Raw genomic sequence first — 27,227 nt, forward strand, 5'->3', positions numbered from 1 at the left:
ACATATGCAACACGAGTTTGAGCGTCTATATCCATGGCTTATTTGTATACACTTGTCACATGGACATACCCATCCCAGCCAGGTTGGTTGTTTATCAACAAAACTGACACGTGCACAATGGGGCAAAACAGACGTGGTTGGCAACATGTCAACTATATTTAGTCTCTGTGTGTTTATTGAAAACAAATATATTTGCACAATGAGCACTTGTCTCAAATATATTGTTACAGTTGCTGGTTAGCTAGCGAGTTTTAGCCATATTAGCATAGGCATGACATCAGTCCAAACAAAACATGGTATCAATAACAAGATGAGCTGAAACTAGCCACCTATGATTCCTCAAAAGGCAGGTTCTTGTCATTGTTGCTCGCTATCTGACCGTTCAGAATCATAAACGCACACCTTTCGGCCTCGTCAAATGCACCGTGCATCATTTGTTATGTTGTCAGCCAACCCGTCTATAGTGTTTGAAAGGGAAGGAAACCCTACTGCATGAGCACAACCATTGATAGTGGCTAAAAGACTACTTATTACTCGTTAAAGAAAAATGTTTAAAAGCCAATGAAACATGCTTTTAGTGTCATACGACTGGAAAGACTGTGCCTGGTCTTCAATCGCTCATGAAGGGAATTATTCAGAAAGCAGTTTCATCAAATCATGGTTGGATCATCATCAAGGATGATGCAATTGTGTCTCTGTTGAGAGGCTGTTCCAGAACAAAAATCTACGTCTCTGTTGAGAGGCTGCTCCAGAACAAAAATCTACGTCTCTGTGAGAGGCTGTTCCAGAACAAAAATCTACGTCTCTGTGAGAGGCTGCTCCAGAACAAAAATCTACGTCTCTGTTGAGAGGCTGTTCCAGAACAAAAATCTACGTCTCTGTTGAGAGGCTGTTCCAGAACAAAAATCTACGTCTCTGTGAGAGGCTGTTCCAGAACAAAAATCTAAGTCTCTGTTGAGAGGCTGTTCCAGAACAAAAATCTACGTCTCTGTTGAGAGGCTGTTCCAGAACAAAAATCTACGTCTCTGTTGAGAGGCTGTTCCAGAACAAAAATCTACATCTCTGTTGAGAGGCTGCTCCAGAACAAACAGTCTCTGTGAGAGGCTGTTCCAGAACACAAATCTGCGTCTCTGTTGAGAGGCTGCTCCAGAACAGTCTCTGTGAGAGGCTGCTCCAGAACAAAAATCTGTCTCTGTTGAGAGGCTGTTCTAGAACACAAATCTGTCTCTATGAGAGGCTGTTCTAGAACAAAAATCATGCCTCTGTGAGGCTGTTCCACAACAGAAATCTATGTCTCTGTGAGAGGCTGCTCTAGAACAAACATCTGTTTCTGTGAGGGACTGTTTTAGAAGAAAAATCTGACTGAGGCTGTTCTAGAACAAAAATCTCTGTGAGAGGCTCATATAGAACAAACATCTGTCTGCGAGAGGCTGCTCTAGAACAAACATCTATGTCTCCGTGAGAGACTGTTCTAGAACAAACTGTTTCTGTGAGAGGCTGTTCTAGAACACAAATCTATGTCTCTGTGCGAGGCTTTTCCACAACAAAAATCTGTCTCGGAGAGAGGTTGCTCGAGAGCAAACAACTCTTTGAAAGGCTGTTCTAAAACAAACCGTCTGTGGGAGGCTGTTCTAGAACAAAAATCGATGTCATGAAGAAACCCGATTTGCAAAGCCTAGCCATCCATATTTAGCAATTTATAACTTAGTAAAAGAGCAATAGAGGAACTCAACGATTTGTATACAGCATGTGGGGCATTCGACAAACATACTGCAAATGACCAAACCTAGTTCTTGTCAGACATTGTTGAGAAATATATTTATTTTGCATTACACACCAACAGCATTGACCATGTTCATACATGTAGTTGACTGCAAACATAGATGCTGTAATCCAAAAAAATACATGTAGTTATAATGAAACAGCAAGCTTCTTCCCTCCAAGATAAGGGGAAAACTTTGATGTGACATGCTAACATTTCTTGAAAGGACAGAAGATCATACGATGTGTAAATGCAGTTCTCTTGTGAGAAAGTCATCATGCAAAAATAGGTCAGTTAAATGACACTTAAGGCCACCAAATGAGATTATATAATAGAATTAATATCATCAAGAGTCAATGACTAAACTGCAAGGACAAAATCTGCAAAACCTTTGAGACTCATCTTCTCTGTTGAGAATATGAATTTCAATAGCCCTTGGACTAAGAAATGAGTATCACCAGTGTCTGACAAAATGGAAAAACTGACAATGTAATGAGGGGGAAAAAAGTGGCGTTTAAAATCAGATGGCTTCCAGACATCTACCACTTACTGTAAATAGTTCATCAGAACAAACCCCTCGCCCACAAGAAAATAGATGAAAGCAAAAGAAATGGTCAAATACATAGAACCTTTACCTCGAGTACTAGGCCTGCTCGGCGACCTTGTAAAGGGCGCATTATAAATGAAGGTAACTAAACACTGATATTACATATAAACATGGATTAATAGTGTACTGTTCTTAGGCATGTTAATATCACCACAAACTAAGAATTTCTCGTACAACACCAGACGGACCCCGACAGGTTACCATCTCCCCTGAAGGTCAGAGTGTCCATGACAGGGACTTTCTACAAGTCCCTATTTTTACCTGGTGCAACAATTCATGATGGAATTCCTCAGATGACCCAAAGCACTAATTTCAGCAAGTTACCAGGCTATATACATATATATTCTACTGTCACCTGGTGAAAGGCCAGTTGACTATTTAATTACTGACAAGTTCCACAATTCTTTAGGTTGCTGCTTAATGGGAGATTTATTTACAGCCCTCGCCGTTCAAATTGGATGTATAGGCAGGCAAAGCGTATTATGCAGTTCATAAAACTTCCCCTCCAATTAAATTCAAAATGGCGGGTGAAGCACTCCAAATAGACCATTCTATGATCAGCAAGTGGGAAAACAGGAAAGAAAAGACAGGGTGTGAGATCGCAAAGTTTAATAAACAATTTTCCAACATTCTTTCAAATATCAGAATTTAAAGACTACATCGTGTCTAACATTTGAAAGACTGAACCAACCGTGTTTTTAAATGCCATCTCAACCAATGAGAGACTTCAAATGGAAGGACGCCATGAAGCCCTACATTCCAATATAGCTCATCTCATATCATGTTATGCAGCGGCTTAGTGATTTGAGTGGTACAAGTTCATCACACCATGTGCCTGAGGCACTTCTCCAATACAGAAGTGTGCAGTCAGACGAGGTAAAAGGAACTTATTAATTTTCAAACAAAGCAAGTGGATAAGGGCTTCAAAGAACAAGATGTGCCAAATCACAGATTTGTTCAGTCAAAAGCATGAAATGGGCCTAATTACTGGAGTGAAAATGAACTGCTTTCCATCAAAGGAGCATATGCAGATTCCCACCCATACAATATGATGCCCTTAATGACAGTAGGGTCTGCCTCATACTGTAACAGGTAACACAGATTACATTCAAAACAAGAATGAAGAATTGACAAACAGGAATGAGATATTAAACCTTACAGTAAGTCCAAAGGTGACTCGCAACTACATATTTTCAGATATCGGAATATTTGTGACATGGACAACTGTTACCAGGTCCCCTCAGAATAGATACATTGGTTGAACAACTAAAGTAGTAAAATCAGACATCCAACAGGGGACATGGCCTTCTCAAATACAAAGAGGCAGAGGATCATCTGTTCAGATGTGCAATTCGTTCATTTAAATTCAAATGGAATGAAAACAGCTAAGTACAGATATAAAGTACAAGGTGGTTTCACAAATGGAGGCAAACCATACAAAAAAACATGTCTATCCATTGTGCGCCACAACAGAGTAGCGAGGCTTTAAAGGCAGATCAACCAAATCCTCCTCCTGCAGGTCTGCACATTCAGCACCTAATGACTGTAAAGCAGTGGTGGGTGGCTGTTGTTGACGGTGGATGGTACGAGCACGTCAACACTTCTCTCCCGATCAGTTGGACTTTTTGTCCTGCGATTGAGCATCACTGCTTGCCTGTAGAAAAGGGATTCAGAAAATTGATTCATAAACTGAACAAAAATAAAAGCAACAATTTCAAAAACTTCACTGAGTTACAGTTCATAAGGAAATAAATTAGGCCCTAATCTATGGATTTCACAACTGGGAATACAGATATGCATTTGTTGGTCACAGATGCCTTAAAAATAAGGTTAGGGATGTGGATCAGAAACCAGTAAGTATCTGGTGTGACCATTTGCCCCATGCAGTGTGACATCTACTTCAGAGTTGATCTGGCTGTTGATTGTGGCCTGTGGAATGTCGCCCCACTCCTCTTCAATGCATTGAAGTTGCAGGAACTGGAACACTGTCGTACACGTCGATCCAGAGCATCCCAAACATGCTCAACGGGTGACATGTCTGGCGAGTATGCAGATCCCACCAACATCAGCCACCTCAGAGCGCAACTGGTCCTTTTTGGGAACACGCACACCAAAGCACGCAACATGCTGACCAATATAAGGGTTGAAACATTGGTGGCCATCCGGGCAAATGTAAATCATTTTGAGCCTGACAACGAGCCATCCTCAACAAGGTTGGAAAGTGACAGTTAAGATGAGGCCTCAGAGTCTGACGTTCAAGAGGTTGACATTGAGGAGGTCCAAGGAGAAGACATGGAAGCCTGAGAGGAAGTCAACCCAAGCTTTAGTTTCTAGACTATCATTTTACAGATGTGTGTTGAAAACGTTTTTGCGAGACGCGATGATCATTCAATATTCCCTTTTTGTTGTTCGGTGAAATCGTCCCATGTGAACAATCAACTCAAAAGTTGAATTCGTAAGCAAATTCTTTTGTTTGTTTTCTATTGGAAGGATATAATCATTTGCAATTGTCTACTTATGATACGGTAAAAAGGTTGATGTTTCCATATGATATGGTAAATATATCCAATGCAAAAAACATCTACATTTAAATGGTATTAATATTCATTTTCAGATATTTCCGTTAATTCCAATATATTCTCGATAATTCCCACAGAAAGTTTTGACCACTAAATATTCCCCAAAATGTGCAACCCTAATACAGTCCATTTTGTAATTTAAACAAGTCAACAAAGTAATAGCCACTGCATTGGCACAGTTTATTATAGAATTGAAAATAGGCCTTTTCTGATAATCAAATGGCCTTTCAGTAATACAAGGAACTGAAGGTTAACCTACCTAAACATCCATACAGGGATTTACAGATAAGGCAGTCAAATCTCAAGTTTAGGTAGGTTAACCTTTAGTTCCTCGTATTACTGAAAGGCCAATCTCAAATTACAGCATGTCTCTCCGCACTGCTCATCCTGAGAGCTGATAGCCGACGTGACCTCTGGTCTAAATAAGTAACACGATTTAACCTTTGTGTATAGGTTACACGAACATCGGGCCACTGGCCAGGGAATGAAAACGGTCTAAACATAACTGGGTTTTCTCCTGTTTACATTTGAATGAAGTGGGCAGGCTTAAAGCAGCAGGGTAAAGGACTTGTGCCAGGAGCCCTGTGCCAGGGAAAGGAGCAGGAGCCCTGTGCCAGGGAAAGGAGCAGGAGCCCTGTGCCAGGGAAAGGAGCAGGAGCCCTGTGCCAGGGAAAGGAGCAGGAGCCTTGTGCCAGGGAAAGGAGCAGGAGCCTTGTGCCAGGGAAAGGAGCAGGAGCCTTGTGCCAGGGAAAGGAGCAGGAGCCTTGTGCCAGGGAAAGGAGCAGGAGCCTTGTGCCAGGGAAAGGAGCAGGAGCCTTGTGCCAGGGAAAGGAGCAGGAGCCTTGTGCCAGGGAAAGGAGCAGGAGCCTTGTGCCAGGGAAATCAAGTCCCTGAAACCAGAGTAGGCCCGTGTGATCAGGTGCAACAAGCTCAGAGGGATTCCAAAACCCACGGATCCAAACATTAAGTAGCCATGTTCGCCACACGTGTACCAGACCACCTGCCTGCTGACATGTTTGGAGCCTCGAGTGACAGCAAAAACAACACTTAAACACGAGACAACAACGCAGCGCATGTGGGAGGTCATTCAAGAAGCTGTGGCATATGCCCCCCCGAGTGCTATAAATGTAACATGTCTTTTAAGTGTTACACGCCTGGTAGAATTTTAGGCTTCTTCAACTTGTCAAACGTCTTCACAAGACATGTTCATTGCAGAAGAGTAAGTGTCTTCCTTTTAAGTGTCATCCGGCTGACTCCCCCGCCAGTAAAAGTGGGAAGTGTTCATTTTATCATAAGACTATTGCTCAAGCATCAGCCATGAGAAAGACCCACACTGTTTTGAGGTGGGACTGGGATATGTTCAGCATTACTAAGCTATTAGTCACTGCTCAGGTCAATATACCCATGGGACTTGAATGGCCACAACATGATGTAGAGTTAGTGCAGTGTCTTGGTGCATCACTCTAGGTTCAAGAGTTCAAAACGCAAACATCTGCCTCCGTGACCATTGACAGGTTTTAGTTGTCATGAATTACCTTCCTGTACGGTTGTGATATCATTACTCCTCTAATCAGCAGCTCGTATTACATACATACTGTATGTGTGCAGTAGAGCGCACTACAAGAGACAATTAATCATTACAACATGTACAATGACTGATACTACGATAGGGTGTGTCCTAAACTAGCTCAGATCCATGCTTCCCAGCACGTACACACCATGACATCCATTGTTACTCAACGAGATCGTTACCTGATTGTAGTAGTTTTGCTCAGATCAGTGTGTGTGTCAGAGTTTCCATTAGGAAAATGTGGCGCTGGACATTTAACCGCCAACATTTTTAAATTTACCAGCCGTTTTAGAAATGTACCGGACCCCTATGCATTGGATGCGTAACCTGATTAGGACATCCACCCACCGTGCTCAGAATAACATACATCACATTTATATTATGGTAACTCTCATTAACAGAACGTGTAAGTAAAGGATGGAACAATGTGCGCTCCTCCTTACCTAATTCTGATGCGCACTTTGAAGACGTTAGAATAACTGTCCACATTTACGTTTCCTCGGCCAACAAGACAAATAACAAACAGCGAAATCAATAAGCCTGTCGATCTACAATAACGCATAGTAGCAGAGTTAACCTATTCTATTGGTCAGCTTGTGGAGAAAGAAAAGCCTATTCCAAACAGACTCTGGGACAGTTTTGAAGGCACCACAAAAGGCTGCAGCAGCTCTCATGCTGCCTGACAGATTCTCCACTCCAAGGCCCTGTATCCATCTTAAACCAAGTGATAAAGACGCATAACGAATATACCTGTACACACACTGTAATTAATTCCACTAAATTATGTAAATTGACCTATAGACCAATAAGCACAACCAGTCAATGTATTTAATCAATAAATAGGGTGAAAAGCATAGATTTTTCTTCTTCTCCCGGACAATTGGCCGGTGCCAGTTTTATTTATCGGCTTTTCAATTTTTTAAAAAATAATCACTGTTATTACTATTACTGGCTAACGGAAACCCTGGTGTGGTTGTTTGTGCCTCTGTGGGGTGTGTGTGTGTGTGTGTGTGTGTGAACACACACGAGCGTTCCCAGTACGGACCTGCAGCTTGGAATGTTCATTGAGCAGGCGGTCATACTCCACAGTCAGGTTCTCCGCCTGCTTCTTCATTGCCTTCACGTCACCGTCAGACTTCAGGAGGACTGCGGGGGCACACACACCCACACACACACACACACACACACACACTACAGTCAGGACAAGAGGGCAGGCCACTGTACATTTCACTGATGATCAAATTACATTTTGGGGTTCTCTCCCCATTTTCATCCAGCTATCATCTTTTGGTAGAGAACCTCTATTAGAGGTTAAAAAATGTTTTTTAAAAAGTTAACCTTTCTTTGTGGCTTCCAGCTCATCCTTCAGAGAGCGCACCTCTGCCTTCAACATCTTGTTTTCCTCCTGCACTCCAACTCCAGACGGCTTCTTGCCCACTTCTGGGACAGCGACGCCGGCATCCTTTAGTTTCTGAAAAGAAAATAAAGAATTTCCTTTAACCCCTGATTACGGATTATGGATAACTGACTATACTGAACAAAATGATAAAAATGCAACAATTTAAAAAGATTTTGCTGAGTTACAGTTCATAAGGAAATTTGTGAATTTAAATGTATTCATTAGGCCGTAAAACAGGGACATTTTTAGCTTCCAGGAATTGTGTACAGATCCTTGCGACATGGGGCCGGCCGTGCATATGCTGAAACGTGAGGTGATAAGGCAGATGAAGGGCACGACAAGGGGCGTTAGGATCTCGTCACGGTATCTCTGTGCATTCATATTGCCATTGATAAAACGCAATCGTTTTCCTTGTCCGTAGCTTATGCCTGCCCATACCATAACCCCACCATGGGGCACTCTTCACAATGGTTGATATCAGCAAACCCCTCAACGCCATACACATGGTCTGCGGTTGTGAGGCCGGTTGGATGTACTGCCAAATTCTGTAAAACGACATTGGAGATGGCTTATGGTAGAGAAATTAACATTAAATTCTCTGGCAAAAGCTCTGATTGACATTAATGCAGTCAGCATGCCAATTGCACACTCCCTCAAAACATCTGCCATTGTATTGTGTGACAAAACTGCACATTTTAGATGGGTCTTTTATTACCCCCAGCACAAAACATGCTTTTTAATCAGCTTTTTGATATGCCACACCTGTCAGGTGGATGGATTATATTGGCAAAGGAGAAATGCTAATGAATAGGAATGTAAACAAATGTATAAAGAATGAGACAAATAAGGTTTTGGAGCATATGGAACATTTTTGGGATCTTTCATTTCAGCTCATGGAACATGGGACCAATACTTTACATGTTGTGTTGATATTTTTTGTTCTGTGTAAAAAAAGTTGTTCTAGGAAAGTATGACATTTGCACTAAGATTGTTGCCTGTTTAATATTACTGTAGGAGGTGTGGTCAGACCACCCCAGAATGACCCCATTCCATGGCCACCAGAATCATTCTGCAGCTACATGACTTGGGGGCCGGACGATACCAGTATCGCGATACTCCGTATCCTGACAAGGAAACACAAAGCGGACTTCACTTCTTTAGGAAAAAGAAGATGTAATGTTAGGAAAAAAACAGTTGTCATGCAGTCATATGGATTTATTTTCCAAGCTACAGCACACAACATTTGACATACATCAGGTTTTTAATGGACTAAAGGGTTTGGTCTGCTTTGTGTTTTCATTTTTGCCATGGACAAAAATATTGTGCTACCGTTACCGTCACAGCCCTAATGACCATTAGCCTACATAAAGCTAGTGTGACTGGTTCAATCCAGCCAACAGCCTCAGAACAGGTGCTCATACCAAGCCCACCACCCAGCTGCTGGTCTTGGCCCTGATCCTCTTGGATTGCAACAATGACTCAAAACCTCCTTCCACAGAATCATCCACCACACCATGTCTTAAGCAACACAACATACATTTGATTAGGTCAATTTCCTGATATGATGGCCAAAAACCAGGGAACGGATTGTGATGTTATTTTCTGAAGACATTGGCTCTTCACTAGCTAAAACCGGAGATGATAACGACAGAAACCAGGTTCCCACCCAGCCCTTTAATGCAAGTACAAGTCAGATATAAAGTCATGTCAGGCCTGATGGAAACAAAATACGCTAGACAAGGTGGGATCTTTGTGTCGGTAAAATTATTATGAGAGAAATGGCAGTGAAACACTGTTAATGGGCAACATCAACTTGAAGTCACGTGATGACATGTGGTCCTCCCACTAAGATTCCAGAAAGCATGCAGTTTTAGGCTACAGATCAAATAAATTATGATTAACTTAAGAGTGGTGAACGTGCAAGTTGAGCTTGATGCGCCAATAAATATCGAGGGTCTTATTCTGGTGACATGCTTGGCTGCAATTTGACAAATCGAGCTCATTTGGCCATAATCTCAAAATGTAGGCTAGCCGACGCGCACTGTAGGCTAGAGAGCCGGTGCTAATATCAGAGTGGGTATTATTTTAGAAAAAAAAATGAAATTGTGGGAATTTGTAGAATCTTTTAACATTATATATATATATATATAAAAATGTTAAAATGCCGGTGCGGCTAACAGGTGTCAAACCTGCGATGGCCTGATATCTAAATATTTTAATGAAACATGTTGTGCTTTTATCACAAACTGTTATGATTAGCTGCCCCTCTACTTATAGCTAGTTGGAACAGCAAAGACAACTATGATCTTATTTGATACCTTGCTTCGAATAGCTTCCTCTAAACCATCTGCATTTTCAAGTAAATTGTGTGCGTATCAAAAACATCCAGCGAAAACAACATTGGTACAAATCATTTAAAATATATTTCTCAAGGCCACCTGAGACCTCAGACCAAAACACACTGATAAACGCTACACACACACACACACACACACACATCACCAGGAACACAGAATCCATGTCCTAGAGGGACATTAGGAGCAGTCACTGATGTCACTAGGACCCGATTAAGTACTGCCATTTGAAGTGTCCCAACTCTAGGTCTCACAGGAGAATAGATTTGTCTAAATAATATCAGACAGATCTGGGTTAGGATTTCCCCTAAGAGGGAACAGACCTTGTAACTAGGGCAGAGGATTTGTGATGTTCCTTACAGACAGATTCTAGGACCAGACAGAATGTACTAATCTAGGCTAAGAAATGCTGGGTGCTGTAAAATAAATCAAGCCGTTACAGTGTATTTGTTTGATGACGCAAGTGAAAATGCAAAACACGTAGCTAGCCTAGTTGTAGCTCAGATTGTACATTTATAGCAAGGAGCCTCATACACAAGCTTGGTTAGATCAAAGAGAAGAAACATTTCCATATCACCTAGTTGGAGTCCACTTTAAGCTCAGTCAGCTACAGAAGATATTCATTCTAGTTTAGAAACTGGGTGGTACGAATGCTGAATGCTGATTGGCTGAAAGCTGTGGTATATCAGGCCGTATACCACAGGTATGGCAAAAAATATATAAAAAAGACTCATGTTCTAATTACATTGGTAGGCAGTTTATTTATGCAACATGGCACCTCAGGTGTTTCTGGTACATCACCAATATACCATAGCTAAGGGCTGTATCCAGGCACTCTGCGTTGTGCAAAGAACAGTCCTTAGCCGTGGTATATTGTTCATATACCACACCCCCTCAGGCCATATTGCTTAAATAGATCAATAGTTGGGTTAGTCAGAGTCTGGCTCAGATAGGTAGTGCAGGGAATCAATAGCAATATGGACAGCCATTACTCAGTGATTGGGTTGAGGGTGCCCAGAGTTTTAAAGATTTAAAGGACATACCTAACAGTGGCTGGGCCTTCTGAGGACGAGCTAGTCACAATACATTTAAAGCCTCTGGCTTCGTTGAGGGATAAAATAGATTAATAAATCACATACTTTTTCTTATGTAAGCTGCACTGCAATGTAGTTTTCTTTACTGTAAACCAGGGATCAGCTTTCATTCAGCCGCGGGCCAATTATTTATTGAGTGGCTGGTCAGGGGCCAGAACTTAATTATTAATCATTTGTAGACTGCAAATAGACCGTAAGAAACTTGTAACTCTGAATGATTGGTTATGAAAAGCCAACTGACATTTACTTCCGAGGTGCTGACCTGCTACACCCTCTACAACCACTGATTATTATTTGACCCTGCTGGTTATCTATCTATTTGAACATCTTGGCCATGTTCTGTTATAATCTCCACCCGGCACAACCAGAAGAGGACTGGCCACCCCTCAGAGCCTGGTTCCACTAGGTTTCGTCCCAGGGAGTTTTTCCTAGACACCATGCTTCTACACTGCATGCTGTTTTAGGCTGGATTTCTGTACAGCACTTTGACATCAGCTGATGTAGAAAGGGCTTTCTAAATACATTTGATTGATAATATTTGACTAAAACAATCATTTCAAACCTCGCTTACATTTGTATACAATCACTTCTCTATTATGCGTAGGAATATTTGGGAGGAGATTTCCAAAATGAATATCACTTACGATTTTCTGGCAGGCCAAATATGTAAATAAAACCTCTCCATCTATCTAAACATAAGTATTTCCATCCCCACATTGCTGCAGGGTTGTATTTTATCTGGCATATGATTTCACCTCTTCAGAGCATTACACCCATTTGCTGGTCATAAATAATGAAGGCATATTCAGGGCCTTGGCTTGTGGAGCATCCACATGCATGGTGACCTTCTGCAGACCCCAGATCCACATTTTGAATGATTACATTGTTACCTTCCGTAGTTGAGGTGCATTATAAGCTTCAGCCACCGTCCTTATTTACCAAATGAAACCAGTCAAACAAACACTCAGCCCATAGAAGGACGAGAATATATGTTTACTCACTCTAATTCAATACTAGGAAAATATTCCAAGTGTTTATAAATGCATTGGAGTAAATTAAGCCTATTCCAAACACTAATAGTTTGTTAATATTATATGGTCTGGACCTAATCCCTATAATACTCTGAATAAAGTGAGCTGCAAAGAGAAACCTCAGAAAAGTAGCAGTTCTGATCTAGCAGAACATCCAACCACAAAGATATCAGCAGAGGGAATACACAAGGCCTATATTGTGACTTTCAAGTAACCCAATTCCACTAGCACAATGTTTTTCATCTCAAACACTTAATATGGCAATAACAAGGGACTTTGAGCCATCATAGCAATTGGGATAATAGTTGGTAAAAAACTAAATAATTATGATGTAAAATACAAAACTGTCAAGCTAGTTGTTTTTTTTCATCTCTTGGATGACTGATTCAAATAAACACTGATTGTATCAGGTGACGATGAAGCTGTTTAAATTGTTAACTGCTTGAAATAGTGTTGCCCCCCTGTGGCTGTCAAAGGAACAGCAGCAGAACGCTGGTTAAATTAAACTTGTATTGTTCTGCCCGTGAACCTAACTGAGGAATGTTGGACACAAACAGTAAACCACAAGACTTTCGTAAGCGTAGGATAACATCCTGTTCCACATAAATCACGTGCAAGCATTTACCTCATATCTAAGGATGTCTTATGTGTTGACCTTACGGAGAAAGCCAAAACTCCTGTAAAGGTCACGATTGACATCAGAAGCACAACAATGTCTTGTATAGCACCCAACCCCAGCTCACCGCCTGCAGATCCTCATTCTCCTGCATGTACTTCTTGGCAGCATCACTGGCTCCCTCGGCTTGCTTCTTGAAGGCCTCGTTGGAAGCCATCAGAGTGGCCTGCTGAGAGAGCAGGGTTGCCAGTCGCCTCAGCAACCTGGACATGAGAAGGGGTTATTAAGGGTCACTGACTAATTTCCAACTTTTAAGAGTGTTTCAAAACAGATTTATGATACAGTATACTTGGTCCATTTACATGGAAATAGATTGACATCAGCATAAAAATAGACAACACATTACATGCAGTACAGAAATCTGGGGAGTTAGCAAACAAGTCACTTTTAAAATGTGAGCATATTCAAAAATGCATTAGAAATCGCAATCACCCGTACAAGACAACCATGGCTTAGGCCCAAGACTTGCACATTTCCTGTAGTTTAAGCAGTATCCAAGGAATCATGATGAGGTAAATGGCAGCATTTCAGGGTATCAGATGCTAAGACATTTATGTGAGTGATGGGCCCCAGTCTTATTGAAAAGGTCAAACTGGACGCAAGATAAAATTACAGAACATTACTTTGTGAAAGCACATCACACTTCTAGGAACAGTTGACCAGAAACAATTCCGAAATATAAACCCCGTCAAACTGAACTAACTAGTCATGAATTTCAAATAAATCAAATTGTGACATATTTAAGATCTTACGTAAAATGACATTGTGCATATCATGTTATTCCTATAACCAGCCTGATCTCAACGACTAGACGTAACAAACGTTAATCCTGGACACTCAAATAAGTATGACTTAAGGCAGTGGATGGGTGGTCGTGTAACGAGCAAAGGTCGCAAATTTGAATCTCATCACAGACAATTAACTTTTTAGCTCCTAACCTAAATCCTAAACTCAACCCTAACCGTTAGCCAGCCACCGACCGACCGTCAAGCCAGCCAGCCACCGACCGCCCGCCAGGCAAGCCAGGCAGCCACCGACCGCCCGCCAGGCAAGCCAGGCAGCCACCGACCTCCAGCAAGGCAGCCACCGACCTCCAGCAAGGCAGCCACCGACCTCCAGCAAGGCAGCCACCGACCTCCAGCAAGGCAGCCACCGACCTCAGCAAGGCAGCCACCGACCTCCAGCAAGGCAGCCACCGACCTCCAGCAAGGCAGCCACCGACCTCCAGCAAGGCAGCCACCGACCTCCAGCCATATGGAAACAACGACCGCCAGCCAGGCAGCCACCGACCGCCAGCCATATGGAAACAACGACCGCCAGCCAGGCAGCCACCGACCGCCAGCCAGGCAGCCACCGCGCCAGCCACCGACCGCCAGCCATATGGAAACAACGACCGCCAGCCAGGCAGCCACCGACCGCCAGCCAGGCAGCCACCGACCGCCAGCCAGCAACCCACCGACCATCAACCAAGCCAGCAACCCACCGACCGCCCGCCAGGCAAGCCAGGCAGCCACCGACCTCAGCAAGGCAGCCACCGACCGCCAGCCATATGGAAACAACGACCGCCAGCCATATGGAAACAACGACCGCCAGCCATATGGAAACAACGACCGCCAGCCAGGCAGCCACCGACCGCCAGCCAGGCAGCCACCGACCGCCAGCCAGGCAGCCACCGACCGCCAGCCAGGCAGCCACCGACCGCCAGCCACCGACCGCCAACCATATGGAAACAACGACCGCCAGCCAGGCAGCCACCGACCGCCAGCCAGGTAGCCACCGACCGCCAGCCAGGTAGCCACCGACCATCAACCAAGCCAGCAACCCACCGACCATCAGCCAAGCCAGCAACCCACGACCATCAGCCAAGCCAGCAACCCACCGACCATCAGCCAAGCCAGCAACCCACCGACCATCAGCCAAGCCAGCAACCCACCGACCATCAGCCAAGCCAGCAACCCACCGACCATCAGCCAAGCCAGCAACCCACAGACCATCAGCCAAGCCAGCAACCCACCGACCATCAGCCAAGCCAGCAACCCACCAACCATCAGCCAAGCCAGCCAGCCACTGACCGCCAGCCAGCCACTGACCGCCAGCCAGGCAGCCACCCTCGGCCACCGACTGTCAGCCAGGCCAGCCAGCCAGCGACCGTCAGCCAAGCCAGCAACCCACAGACCATCAGCCAAGCCAGCAACCCACCGACCATCAGCCAAGCCAGCAACCCACAGACCATCAGCCAAGCCAGCAACCCACCGACCATCAGCCAAGCCAGCAACCCACCAACCATCAGCCAAGCCAGCCAGCCACTGACCGCCAGCCAGCCACTGACCGCCAGCCAGGCAGCCACCCTCGGCCACCGACTGTCAGCCAGGCCAGCCAGCCGGCTGATGGTCGGTGGGTTGCTGGCTGGCTGATGGTCAGCGGTCGCTGGCCAGCCGCCCGACCGTCAGCCGGCCGACCGTCAACCCGGCCAGCGTCCGCTGACCATCAGCCAAGCCAGCAACCCACCGACCGCCAGCCAGCGACCGTCAGCGACCGGCCACCGACAGCCAGCCAGCCAGCCACCGACAGCCAGCCAGCCAGCCAGCCAGCGACCCACCGTCAGCCAGCCAGCCAGCCAGCGACCGTCAGCCAGCCAGCCAGCCAGCGACCGTCAGCCAGCCAGCCAGCCAGCCAGCGACCGTCAGCCAGCCAGCCAGCCAGCCACAGTCAGCCAGCCAGCCAGCCACGACCGTCAGCCAGCCAGCGACCGTCAGCGACCGTCAGCCAGCCAGCGACCGTCAGCGACCGTCAGCCAGCCAGCGACCGTCAGCCAGCCAGCCAGCCAGCCAGCCAGCCAGCGACAGCCAGCCAGCCAGCGACCGCCAGCCAGCCAGCCAGCCAGCGACCGTCAGCCAGCCAGCCAGCCAGCGACCGTCAGCCAGCCAGCCAGCCAGCCAGCCAGCCAGCCAGCCAGCGACCGTCAGCCAGCCAGCCAGCCAGCGACCGTCAGCCAGCCAGCCAGCCAGCGACCGTCAGCCAGCCAGCCAGCGACCGTCAGCCAGCCAGCGACCGTCAGCCAGCCAGCCAGCCACCGACCGTCAGCCAGCCAGCCAGCCAGCCACCGACCGTCAGCCAGCCAGCCACCGACCGTCAGCCAGCCAGCCAGCCACCGACAGTCAGCCAGCCACCGACAGTCAGCCAGCCACCGACAGTCAGCCAGCCACCGACAGTCAGCCAGCCACCGACAGTCAGCCAGCCACCGACAGTCAGCCAGCCACCGACAGTCAGCCAGCCACCGACAGTCAGCCAGCCACCGACAGTCAGCCAGCCACCGACAGTCAGCCAGCCACCGACAGTCAGCCAGCCACCGACAGTCAGCCAGCCACCGACAGTCAGCCAGCCAGCCTGCCACCGACCGCCAGCCAGCCAGCCTGCCACCGACCGCCAGCCAGCCAGCCAGCCAGCGACCGACCGACCGTCAGCCAGCGACCGACCGACCGTCAGCCAGCGACCGACCGACCGTCAGCCAGCGACCGACCGCCAGCCAGCCAGCCTGCCACCGACCGCCAGCCAGCCAGCGACCGCCAGCCAGCCAGCGACCGCCAGCCAGCCAGCGACCGCCAGCCAGCCACCGGCAGCCAGCTGTTATGTTGACATTAATCTCATCTGCATGATGTAAACCAAGCAAAAGAAACATCCTCTCACTGTCAACTGCGTTGATTTTCAGCAAACTTAACATGTGTAAATATTTTAATGAACACAAGATTCAACAGAAAAACTGAATAAGTTCCACAGACATGGACACATTATTCCATTTCTGTTTGTCACCTGAACAAAGGGGTTGACGTGACCAGACTCTTCGCTGGCCATGGCAGAACACTGACATTCCGGTCTTGCAGGAAATCACGCACAGAACGAGAAGTATGGCTGGTGGCATTGTCATGCTGGAGGGTCATGTGAGGATGAGCCTGCAGGAAGGGTACCACACGAGGGAGGAGGATGTCTTCCCTGTAACGCACAGCGGTGAGATTGCCTGCAATGACAACAAGCTCAGTCCGATGATGCTGTGACACACCGCCCCAGACCATGACGGACCCTCCACCTCCAAATGAATCCCGCTCCAGAGTACAGGCCTCGGTGTAATGCTCATTCCTTCGACAAAACCGCGACTCGTCTGTGAACACCAGTCCTGTCTGGTCCAGCGACGGTGGGTTTGTGCCCATAGGCGAGGTTGTTGCTGATGAAGACCTTACAACAGGCCTTACAAGCCCTCAGTCCAGCATACTGCAGACAGTCTGAGCACTGATGGAGATAGTGCATTCCTGGTGTAAATCGGGCAGTTGTTGCCATCCTGTACCTGTCCCGCAGGTGTGATGTTCGGATGTACCAATCCTGTGCAGATGTTGTTACACATGCTCTTCCACGGCGAAGACGATCAGCTGTCCGTCCTGTCTCCCCGTCTTAGAACAGACATTGCAATTTATTGTCCTGACCACATGTGCAGTCCTCATGCCTCCTTGCAGAATGCCTAAGGCACGTTCACACAGATGAGCAGGGACCCTGGGCATCTTTGTTTTTCAGAGTCAGTAGAAAGGCCCCTTTAGTGTCTAAGTTTTCATAACTGTGATCTCAATTGCCTACCGTCTGTAAGCTGTTAGTGTCTTAACGACTGTTCCACAGGTGCATGTTCAATAATTGTTTAAACCCTTTACAATGAAGATCTGTGAAGTTATTTTTTGGATGTTTCCGAATTAGACAGGGTCCTGAAAAAGGGACTTATTTTTTTGCTGAGTTTATATGCTACTTCAAAATTTAATGGAGATTCAAATAGTATATGCAATATCTGGCACGCTTAAGTTGAGGTCACTGTATTCGGCAAGGGGCACATGCACAAGATAAGCGTCAGCATTGTAGTGAGTTACACAGGGGGCAGACGAATGCAGTTAGCCTAGTTTGCTCTCATGCTCATGTCACACAAACGGACCTCAGCTCAGTCCCTGTTCAGTTACTGTGTTAAAACTTCATCAGCACATTTCACAACACTTTCACAAAAATGAGTAGGAATATCAAAGAAATGTCAAACGTTAGTTTACTGCAGTGGTTGTTGACCTTTAGAAAATAGGTATCACTGCACTTGAACAGTACAGGGTTTTTTGTGTCACGTGAACAAGTTGTGAAATGCCTATCTTTAGCTCTAAATCCAACAATGCCGAAATCAACATCAATGATATCGCTAAAAATAACAAGGTGGAACAAAAACACACAACAAATAAAAACAAGAAGCTATATTCAGGGTCAGGTTCAATACCATATCTGTAAACAAAAGTCATGTCATTTTTAGTTTTATCATTGTTGTAATTCTCTTAGATATGCAGAAGTGCTGGATGTGATACTAATATCACAAATGACACCTCCCTGCTGCCCTCAGCAGGCCTAATACAAAAGCTGGAGCAACCCCTTCCACATGGAGGAAATATGGCTGAAAATAATATAACAATGCATTTGATATGCTGTAAATCAGGGATCAACTAGATTCAGCTATGGGGTGATACTATTTCTTGAACGGATGGTCAGGGGCCAGAACATATTTACTAATCATTTGTGGACTGTAAATGAACCGCAAGAAGCCCAAACCGATATATTTGACTAAAACAATCATTACAAACCTTGCTTACATTTGTATAAAACCACATCACCAGTCTATTTGGGAAAAGCCACAGGATGGTTCTTCAAACAAGTTTTTTTTAAATTAAATGTGAATATTTGTAGCTACTATTTAAGTTAATATCCGCAGTCAACTTGTGCAATACGTTAAGAGATAAAGCAGATTGTGTTCAACTTGTGCAATACATTAAGAGATAAACGTAGAAGATGCACACATGACTGTTCGCTTTGGATAAAACTTGTGCATTATAACGTGCAATACAGAGATAAAGCAGATTGTGTTCAACTTAAGAGATAAAGCAGATTGTGTTCAACGTTAAGAGATAAAGCAGATTGTGTTCAACTTGTGCAATACGTTAAGAGATAAAGCAGATTGTGTTCAACTTGTGCAATACGTTAAGAGATAAAGCAGATTGTGTTCAACTTGTGCAATACGTTAAGAGATAAAGCAGATTGTGTTCAACTTGTGCAATACGTTAAGAGATAAAGCAGATTGTGTTCAACTTGTGCAATACATTAAGATAAAGCAGATTGTGTTCAACTTGTGCAATACATTAAGATAAAGCAGATTGTGTTCAACTTGTGCAATACATTAAGAGATAAAGCAGATTGTGTTCAACTTGTGCAATACGTTAAGAGATAAAGCAGATTGTGTTCAACTTGTGCAATACGTTAAGAGATAAAGCAGATTGTGTTCAACTTGTGCAATACGTTAAGAGATAAAGCAGATTGTGTTCAACTTGTGCAATACGTTAAGAGATAAAGCAGATTGTGTTCAACTTGTGCAATACATTAAGAGATAAAGCAGATTGTGTTCAACTTGTGCAATACGTTAAGAGATAAAGCAGATTGTGTTCAACTTGTGCAATACATTAAGAGATAAAGCAGATTGTGTTCAACTTGTGCAATACGTTAAGAGATAAAGCAGATTGTGTTCAACTTGTGCAATACATTAAGAGATAAAGCAGATTGTGTTAATTTCACCGGTCATATTGGAGCGGCAGGGTAGCACGGTGGTTAGAGCGTTGGACTAGTAACCGGAAGGTTGCAAGTTCAAACCAACGAGCTGACAAGGTACAAATGTCGTTCTGCCCCTGAACAGGTAGTTAACACACTGTTCCTAGGCTGTCATTGAAAATAAGAATTTGTTCTTAACTGACTTGCCTGGTTAAATAAAGGTAAATATTATTTTACATTATGAAGCTTAGAACAGTTGAGACAGTCACGCGTTTATAAACAGGAGAAAGCAGGAGATGGTGAGTCCATCTACATCTATCGGCGAGTCTGTTGTGCAACACACGAGGTGTAGTTAAACTTGTATGCAATTCACTACTAAATGTTTGCCATCTGATTTCTTATGATGGCTTCCTACCAGAAAGAACCAGGTGCTTTTTTGACTGGCAGCATTTAAAATGTACCGGACCCCTATGCATTGGATGCGTAACCTGATTAGGACATCCACCCACCGTGCTCAGAATAACAGAAATCACATTTATATTATGGTAACTCTCATTAACAGAACGTGTAAGTAAGGGATGGAACAATGTGCGCTCCTCCTTACCTAATTCTGATGCGCACTTTGAAGACGTTAGAATAACTGTCCACATTTACTTTACCTCGGCCAACAAGACAAATAACAAACAGCGAAATCAATAAGCCTGTCGATCTACAATAACGCATAGTAGCAGAGTTAACCTATTCTATTGGTCAGCTTGTGGAAAAAGAAATAGGCCATTCCAAACAGACACGGAGTGTTGTGGGATGATAGATCCCAAATTCATACAACCAGTAGGACTAGGATAAAATGTTTTGTTGAAAAGCAAAATGAGTGATGCAACAGATAAGAACATTTAGCTTCAAAATGTTGATCAACTATTTCTTGACACGTGCACAACGCAGCAGGCTACACACGATTTTCATTCCATAAAGCAATTAGCGGAAAAAATAGTTTTCAAAAGCGCACCGCACATTCGAGAGGTTTCATGTGACATAAGAAAATCTGTTAGGAATTTAGAAAGAGGGGAGATCAAATATGCAACAACTAGCACGGGTTGCTAATATGACTAGGATTATCATCAACTAGCACGGGTTGCTAATATGACTAGGATTATCATCAACTAGCACGGGTTGCTAATATGACTAGGATTATCATCAACTAGCACGGGTTGCTAATATGACTAGGATTACCATCAACTAGCACGGGTTGCTAATATGACTAGGATTATCATCAACTAGCACGGGTTGCTAATATGACTAGGATTATCATCAACTAGCACGGGTTGCTAATATGACTAGGATTATCATCAACTAGCACGGGTTGCTAATATGACTAGGATTATCATCAACTAGCACGGGTTGCTAATATGACTAGGATTATCATCAACTAGCACGGGTTGCTAATATAACTAGGATTATCATCAACTAGCACAGGTTGCTAATATGACTAGGATTATCATCAACTAGCACAGGTTGCTAATATGACTAGGATTATCATCAACTAGCACGGGTTGCTAATATAACTAGGATTATCATCAACTAGCACGGGTTGCTAATATAACTAGGATTATCATCAACTAGCACAGGTTGCTAATATGACTAGGATTATCATCAACTAGCACGGGTTGCTAATATGACTAGGATTACCAACAACTAGCACGGGTTGCTAATATGACTAGGATTACCAACAACTAGCACAGGTTGCTAATATGACTAGGATTACCAACAACTAGCAAGGGTTGCTAATATGACTAGGATTGGCTACTTGACAACGAAAGAAAGTAGATATAAAATAATTGCCTCTACAGATAGGGTCTGATGTTTGCTAGGCTACTTTGAAGCAAGGTAAAATATGCCTCATAATGTGCCAATTTTCCCCCGGCTGAAAGCCAGGGAAACCCTAGCCATAAATCAACGCATCCAGAGATCTTTCCTGTACAGTTGTCATTTTTACCCCCCCATGCTGCACAAATTCATTAATTTGCACAATTTCTGGTTCACTTTCACTTGTAAAACTGTATGATGAGCTGGATTTGCCCATCTTTGCAAATAGGCATGTTAGTTCTCGTTCGTTAGCATTTAGCTAACAGTGTTTTTGATTTTGCTATTAGTTTGTCCAAATTTAGTTAACATTCTGGTAAGAGGCCAAATTGGCTTTTCTTCCATTTTTAGCACCCCATTGTGTGCTGTGCCGGTAATAGCGTAAATCCCAGGATGAGAGAAGGACCGTATTAAAATTTGGATACCGCCCAAGTCTAGCGTGGATTATGCATGGGAATACTTGAGCAAATTTCCTAAATTAAATCACTTGCTGTCAATTTCCTAGTGTTAACAGTCTTATGTCCAACAATGCCACAAACAATCTAACATGACGGAAATAACATGCTATAAACAATCTAAAGTGTTGTCTATACAAAAGGAGTAGACGACATTTCAGCCATGTTAAAAAAAAAAAAAGTGTATATTTGATATCCCTATGCACTGTTCTGTAATGCTATAAATGAGTTACTTTGATGCCATTTAAGTGGCCAGACCCTGTGTGAGAGGTAACACTAGGCAGCTAGTAATGTGAATCCTGAGCTATAGGTCTACAGCCAAGCATGTCATTGAGGCTAAATTTAAATCTCATCACCAGTTGCTTGATCACATGTCATTCAGTTTCTCAGACGCAGCTGCCCAAAAGATTACACGTCCAAACACCCAAACCTGGAAGCAGTGGTAGAGCAAAGAAGTAGCACAAATAGCTGTAGTAGCCACTCGAAGGTCTATTAATAGCATACCATTCAGAGGAATATGACAGGGTCCCTGTATGGAGAAGATATGCAGACTGGACACAACCAGGCATACAAAATTTAAAAAAAGTTGAATATACACTACGTCAGACAATGCTCATCCTATCATGTTAACCAGACTTTACACTTCGGATGAGACTTGTGAATGGAAAATGTCTAGCTAGCAAGCTCCCCCTCCCACCGGACATTCCTTCAATAGCTACTGTAAAATCTCAGTAGATTAGTAAAGTATACACACCACCTACTCATCACTAGCATAAGGTCAAAAAAACATATTGTTTGGGCTGATGACAGAACGTAAGCTTTCATCTTCATGTCTTTTGTCCTACTATCAAGTTATTCCAGCTATTCTATAAAGAACATGAATGGCAGTTATTTTAAACTGTAAAGTTAAGGTAGCCTAGTGGTTAGAGCATTGGACGTGTAACCAAAAGGTGGCAAGATTGAATCCCCGAGCTGACAAGGTAAAAATCTGTCGTTCTGCCCCTGAACAATGCCGTTAACCCAGTGTTCCTAGGCCGTCATTGAAAATAAGAATTTGTTCTTAGCTGACTTGCCTAGTTAAACAAAAGGTTAAATAAATGTCATAATTCAATCAGAAATATGGTGACAAATGGTTGGTTCCTGAAAGGTACAGATGCCTACAGTGATTGTGTACTAAAAAACCAGGAGCGCTAGTGAAAAGTCAGAGTAGCTACACATCAACCTCCCTAAGAAACCATTCTAGAACAAGAACAGACTGGAGCCAGTTGGTGTGCTCTGGGCAGGGGAGGAGGCATGGATACTCACACACACAGGAGCAGGGCGAAGCCAGCAATGTACTCATTCCTCTGGGCTCTGAACAACTTCATGTGAATGTGATCTACAGCCACTGGGTTGTTGGTCAGGTCCACCTTCTCAGTCACACTGTACTTTCGCACCTCCCTGAACGCATCTACATAGAAACAGAGACAAGAGCATGGGGAAACTGTGGAAGACTAAAGTGGTGTGGGTTTCTCTCGGCCACGACACAATGTGATCGTGAGTACAATTAACAACAAATGATCAAAACCTGTGAACATAAGTTGATGTGATATGTTGGGTGTAGACTACACACACTTACCAATTAGTAAGAAAACTAGAATGGCAATGGCTACAATGAAGGAGGTGTTTCCATAATATGCGATAGTTTGAACCAGACGAGATTTGAAGATCTTACTCCATCTGCAAAGATACATTCATTAAACATTTGAAAGTGAACACAAGACTTGAAACGACTCATCTTATACCGAGACCAGGCAACCGCCGTATATCTTAAAGATATTATTTAAACAGGTTATTGAATGGCAAGAAATAATCACTCCATTCAAAATTATTGTTGTGTAACCCAACCAAGTCTCAAGGGAGGTAATTCACATTTTGACTAAAGGCTATTGGGTAATATGTTTAATGTTTGCAATTCCCACTTTGCAATAAGACTTGCCAAGATCGCAAATAATTAAGTGGTTATGTGATCAAATCTTTTTAAGCAATCGAGGAAATACATGTTTTTTTTATGGCAAATTAGATACTGCACTAGTGGAATTAGACTGTGCATGGAGACGGTTTGTTTTGACCAGTTGACTGCAGTTCAACTGGGTGGCTCACCTCTTGGGGGAGATGAAGGGCACACACAGAAGCAACACAAAGAAGACCTCCGCATAAAGGAATGTGGCCACGGCCGTCCACTGTAGACTCATGTTGATCAGATAAGATTCTGAGAGAGAGAAAAAAATGCATTTGTTCAGCAAATAAAACATAAGAAAGTAACGCTCTTGTTGAAATCAACAACACTACCGTTATCCAACATAATTCAAGGTTATTAGTGTGCTTGCTGTAAACTTTCGAGAATTTTTAAATAGTCCATTACCATAAACATACTTTTGGACAGTTGAACATGAGTCTAAATCAGGTCATTCTATCCTTGAATTAATGCTGGCACAAAATGTTCACATAATTTCAAGGAGAATGGAACAGAGACTGCAGGACAGATAGGCCTACTGCTAGGAAAGCTGAGTGGCCTGCTGTCAATCCCTGCCAAAACAGACTTATATTCAGTCTGAAAGAAGTTGCCCTAAAGACGCAAGAGTCTCAACAAGACAATGGTGAATAAAATGATACTTACACTTTATTTTCACTTTATACATGCTGTTGGTCATTTTGGCAGCAGGAAGTGGAGATTACTTTCCTGTGGATATTTTTTTGTTCACCCGAGGGTAGATTCTGTCGCTTGTATATTTAATATCTGATACTCTGCACGTGATGCACAACATGTAAACAACCGAATGAAACTAAACTTCGTCGACCGAAGCACATTCTCAAGCGAATTAGCTGGAAGCAATAGTGAAATTTGCCAGCTGATCACATGGGACAACTTTCGATCTGTGGTTTGGTTAAGCTAGGCCAGCCATGGTTTACATATTGTGCAAGGTGTTCATCATGTGCGAATTGCATCAGTATTGTAAATACAAACCGATATACAGACCAGCGTGCTGGAAGTCGGGTTAATAAGAGTTCCCTGTGGATATTTTGTCTCAGATTACCTCCGACACAGGACAAAATCAGCGGACAACAGGTAAAGTAAGTTAAAATGATTCCACTCGCAGATTCTAAAAAGAGGCTCTGTGTCTTGCTTCCCATGGACTACTTAATTTTTATTTAACTTTATTTAATGAATCAGTTAAGAACACATACTTATTTAGAATGACGGCCTACCCTGGCCAAAACCTAAACCGGGTGACGCTGGGCCAAATGTGCGACGCCCCTTTGGACTCCCAATCACAGCCGATTGTGATACTGGAATCGAACCAGGGTCTGTAGTGATCTCGCTCGCTCCGCCCCCTCTTTGCCTGTTCCCATTGTGAGTGACTAATTTGTTCCCATTGGAAACGACAGGCTGTGGTCCATCTTTGGTTAGTTATAAACATCGTTGACTACACTGGTAATACTTGCAATATGTAGAAATCGCGCAGCTATTTTTTGGTTGCTAACATTTGTCGTTCGCCTAATTGCAGTGTGACAAAACAAGCAACCGTGTAGAGAATCGTCGCCCAAAAAGTTCAAACATTTTAACTCTAAGAAACCTGTCAAGCTGTCTGTCATTCAGCCCCTGAGCAAGGCAGTTAACCCACTGTTCCCAGGGCAACGAAGACGTGGGTGTCGATTAAGGCAGCACCCGCACCTCTTAATTCAGGATGGGTTTGGCTAAATGCGGAAGACACATTTCAGTTGAAGACATTGAGTTGTACAACCGACTAGCTACCTCCCTTTCATCAATGATGGCTAGTTAATTATACAAGTTGGTAATAGCTGCTAACTAACAAATAAGGTCGCTAAAGGGCTCTACAGTGCAACCACTTTACTCAGATATGGGCCTAAATATTTTTGTGCGACCTGGAATGTTTTATTTAGGAGCCCCAGCGCGCATAGAAAAAAAATGGCTTTTATTAACTCAATCCTCATTGTGCTTCAAAATGTGACGCACACGTGCTTCTTGCAAAAAAAAGGACACTAACCAGCCAACTGTTTGTAATATCTGGCTGGACATTACGTATAAATTACTAGTAGCTGGAAGTTTGGACAAAGACCAGACATTACAAACACGAAGTAATGACGTAGATAGCTAAATATGCTAGTTAACTAGCATGCTAGCTGGATTTCGCGCAATGGTTGTGACTAAGTTACCTGCTAATGTTCAGCACAGGCCTAATAAAACTCACTTTATGCAACGGTTAGCAGTACTCACCTACAACACTTCAATTATTGGATGCACGGAGACTGGTCTTCCTATAGGGATCTCGACCGCTGAGGTATATCAAAACAGAAACGACGCGTAGTTCGCTTGAACGCTAATTAGCCAAATGCATTCTTGAAGACTTTCTAGCTAGTTACTTCCTACTTCCGGTGCCAGCTCATCTCATCATGAGACGGGGGTAAAGGTTAAATTGCCCCATACTACAGTATAGTTGAGTCAGAGATGCATTCCAGATATTATATAGATCATCTTTGTCTAAGGTCAGTTAAAGCACAAGACTTCACATCTGCTTGGTGAAAGAGGGCACAGATCAAAAGTCCATAAAACGAGGTTGGGCAATCTAATCTATTTTAGAAGGTTTCCACTTTTACCACAGCCACAAATGCTTTTTCGTACAAATTCATGAAAACAAAAATGTACTTTTTGGTCATAATTTAAGATTAGGGTTAGGCATAAAGTTGGTTTAAAATCACATTTTAAGAAGATACATTGTAGAAATGGGCGGGAATTATGACTTTGTGGCTGTGGTAACTAGTGACGACCATTTTAGAGGTTTGTATCCTTCCATAACATGCTAGTGGGCCCTCTTGTCAACTAAAATGGTCTGGTAAGTGAAAAATATGTTTTTGTTTTTTTACTAATACATTACATATCATTAAATAATAGGCAAAGAAAATATTTTGACATCTAAGCATGTTTGTGGTCCTTCTGTAGCTCAGTTGGTAGAGCATGGCGCTTGTAACGCCAGGGTAGTGGGTTCGATCCCCGGGACCACCCATACGTAGAATGTATGCACACATGACTGTAAGTCGCTTTGGATAAAAGCGTCTGCTAAATGGCATATATTATTATTATTATTATTTATCTGAGAAAGCTTGAACCAACATTGACAATTTTGTAAAATATTTTCAATTTGCATGACAAACTAGGACAGTTATTTAATTTCATA

General features: G+C 43.6%; 1 protein-coding gene across 1 annotated transcript; it reads right to left on the reverse strand.

The window, feature by feature from the left end:
• Nucleotides 1-1,801: 1,801 nt before the first annotated feature.
• bcap31 (B cell receptor associated protein 31) lies at nucleotides 1,802-26,438 on the reverse strand. The gene is made up of 8 exons (XM_035738062.2): nucleotides 26,270-26,438; nucleotides 24,133-24,241; nucleotides 23,609-23,709; nucleotides 23,296-23,440; nucleotides 13,140-13,275; nucleotides 7,857-7,989; nucleotides 7,564-7,664; nucleotides 1,802-4,023 (listed from the first exon to the last, which is right to left on the reverse strand). Exons 2-8 carry the CDS (start codon nucleotides 24,222-24,224, stop codon nucleotides 3,982-3,984), a joined length of 750 nt encoding a protein of 249 aa, XP_035593955.1. The 5' UTR covers nucleotides 24,225-24,241; nucleotides 26,270-26,438; the 3' UTR covers nucleotides 1,802-3,981.
• Nucleotides 26,439-27,227: the final 789 nt, after the last annotated feature.

The sequence above is a fragment of the Oncorhynchus keta genome, chromosome 27 (assembly GCF_023373465.1).
Source record: "Oncorhynchus keta strain PuntledgeMale-10-30-2019 chromosome 27, Oket_V2, whole genome shotgun sequence".
Classification (NCBI taxonomy): domain Eukaryota; kingdom Metazoa; phylum Chordata; class Actinopteri; order Salmoniformes; family Salmonidae; genus Oncorhynchus; species Oncorhynchus keta.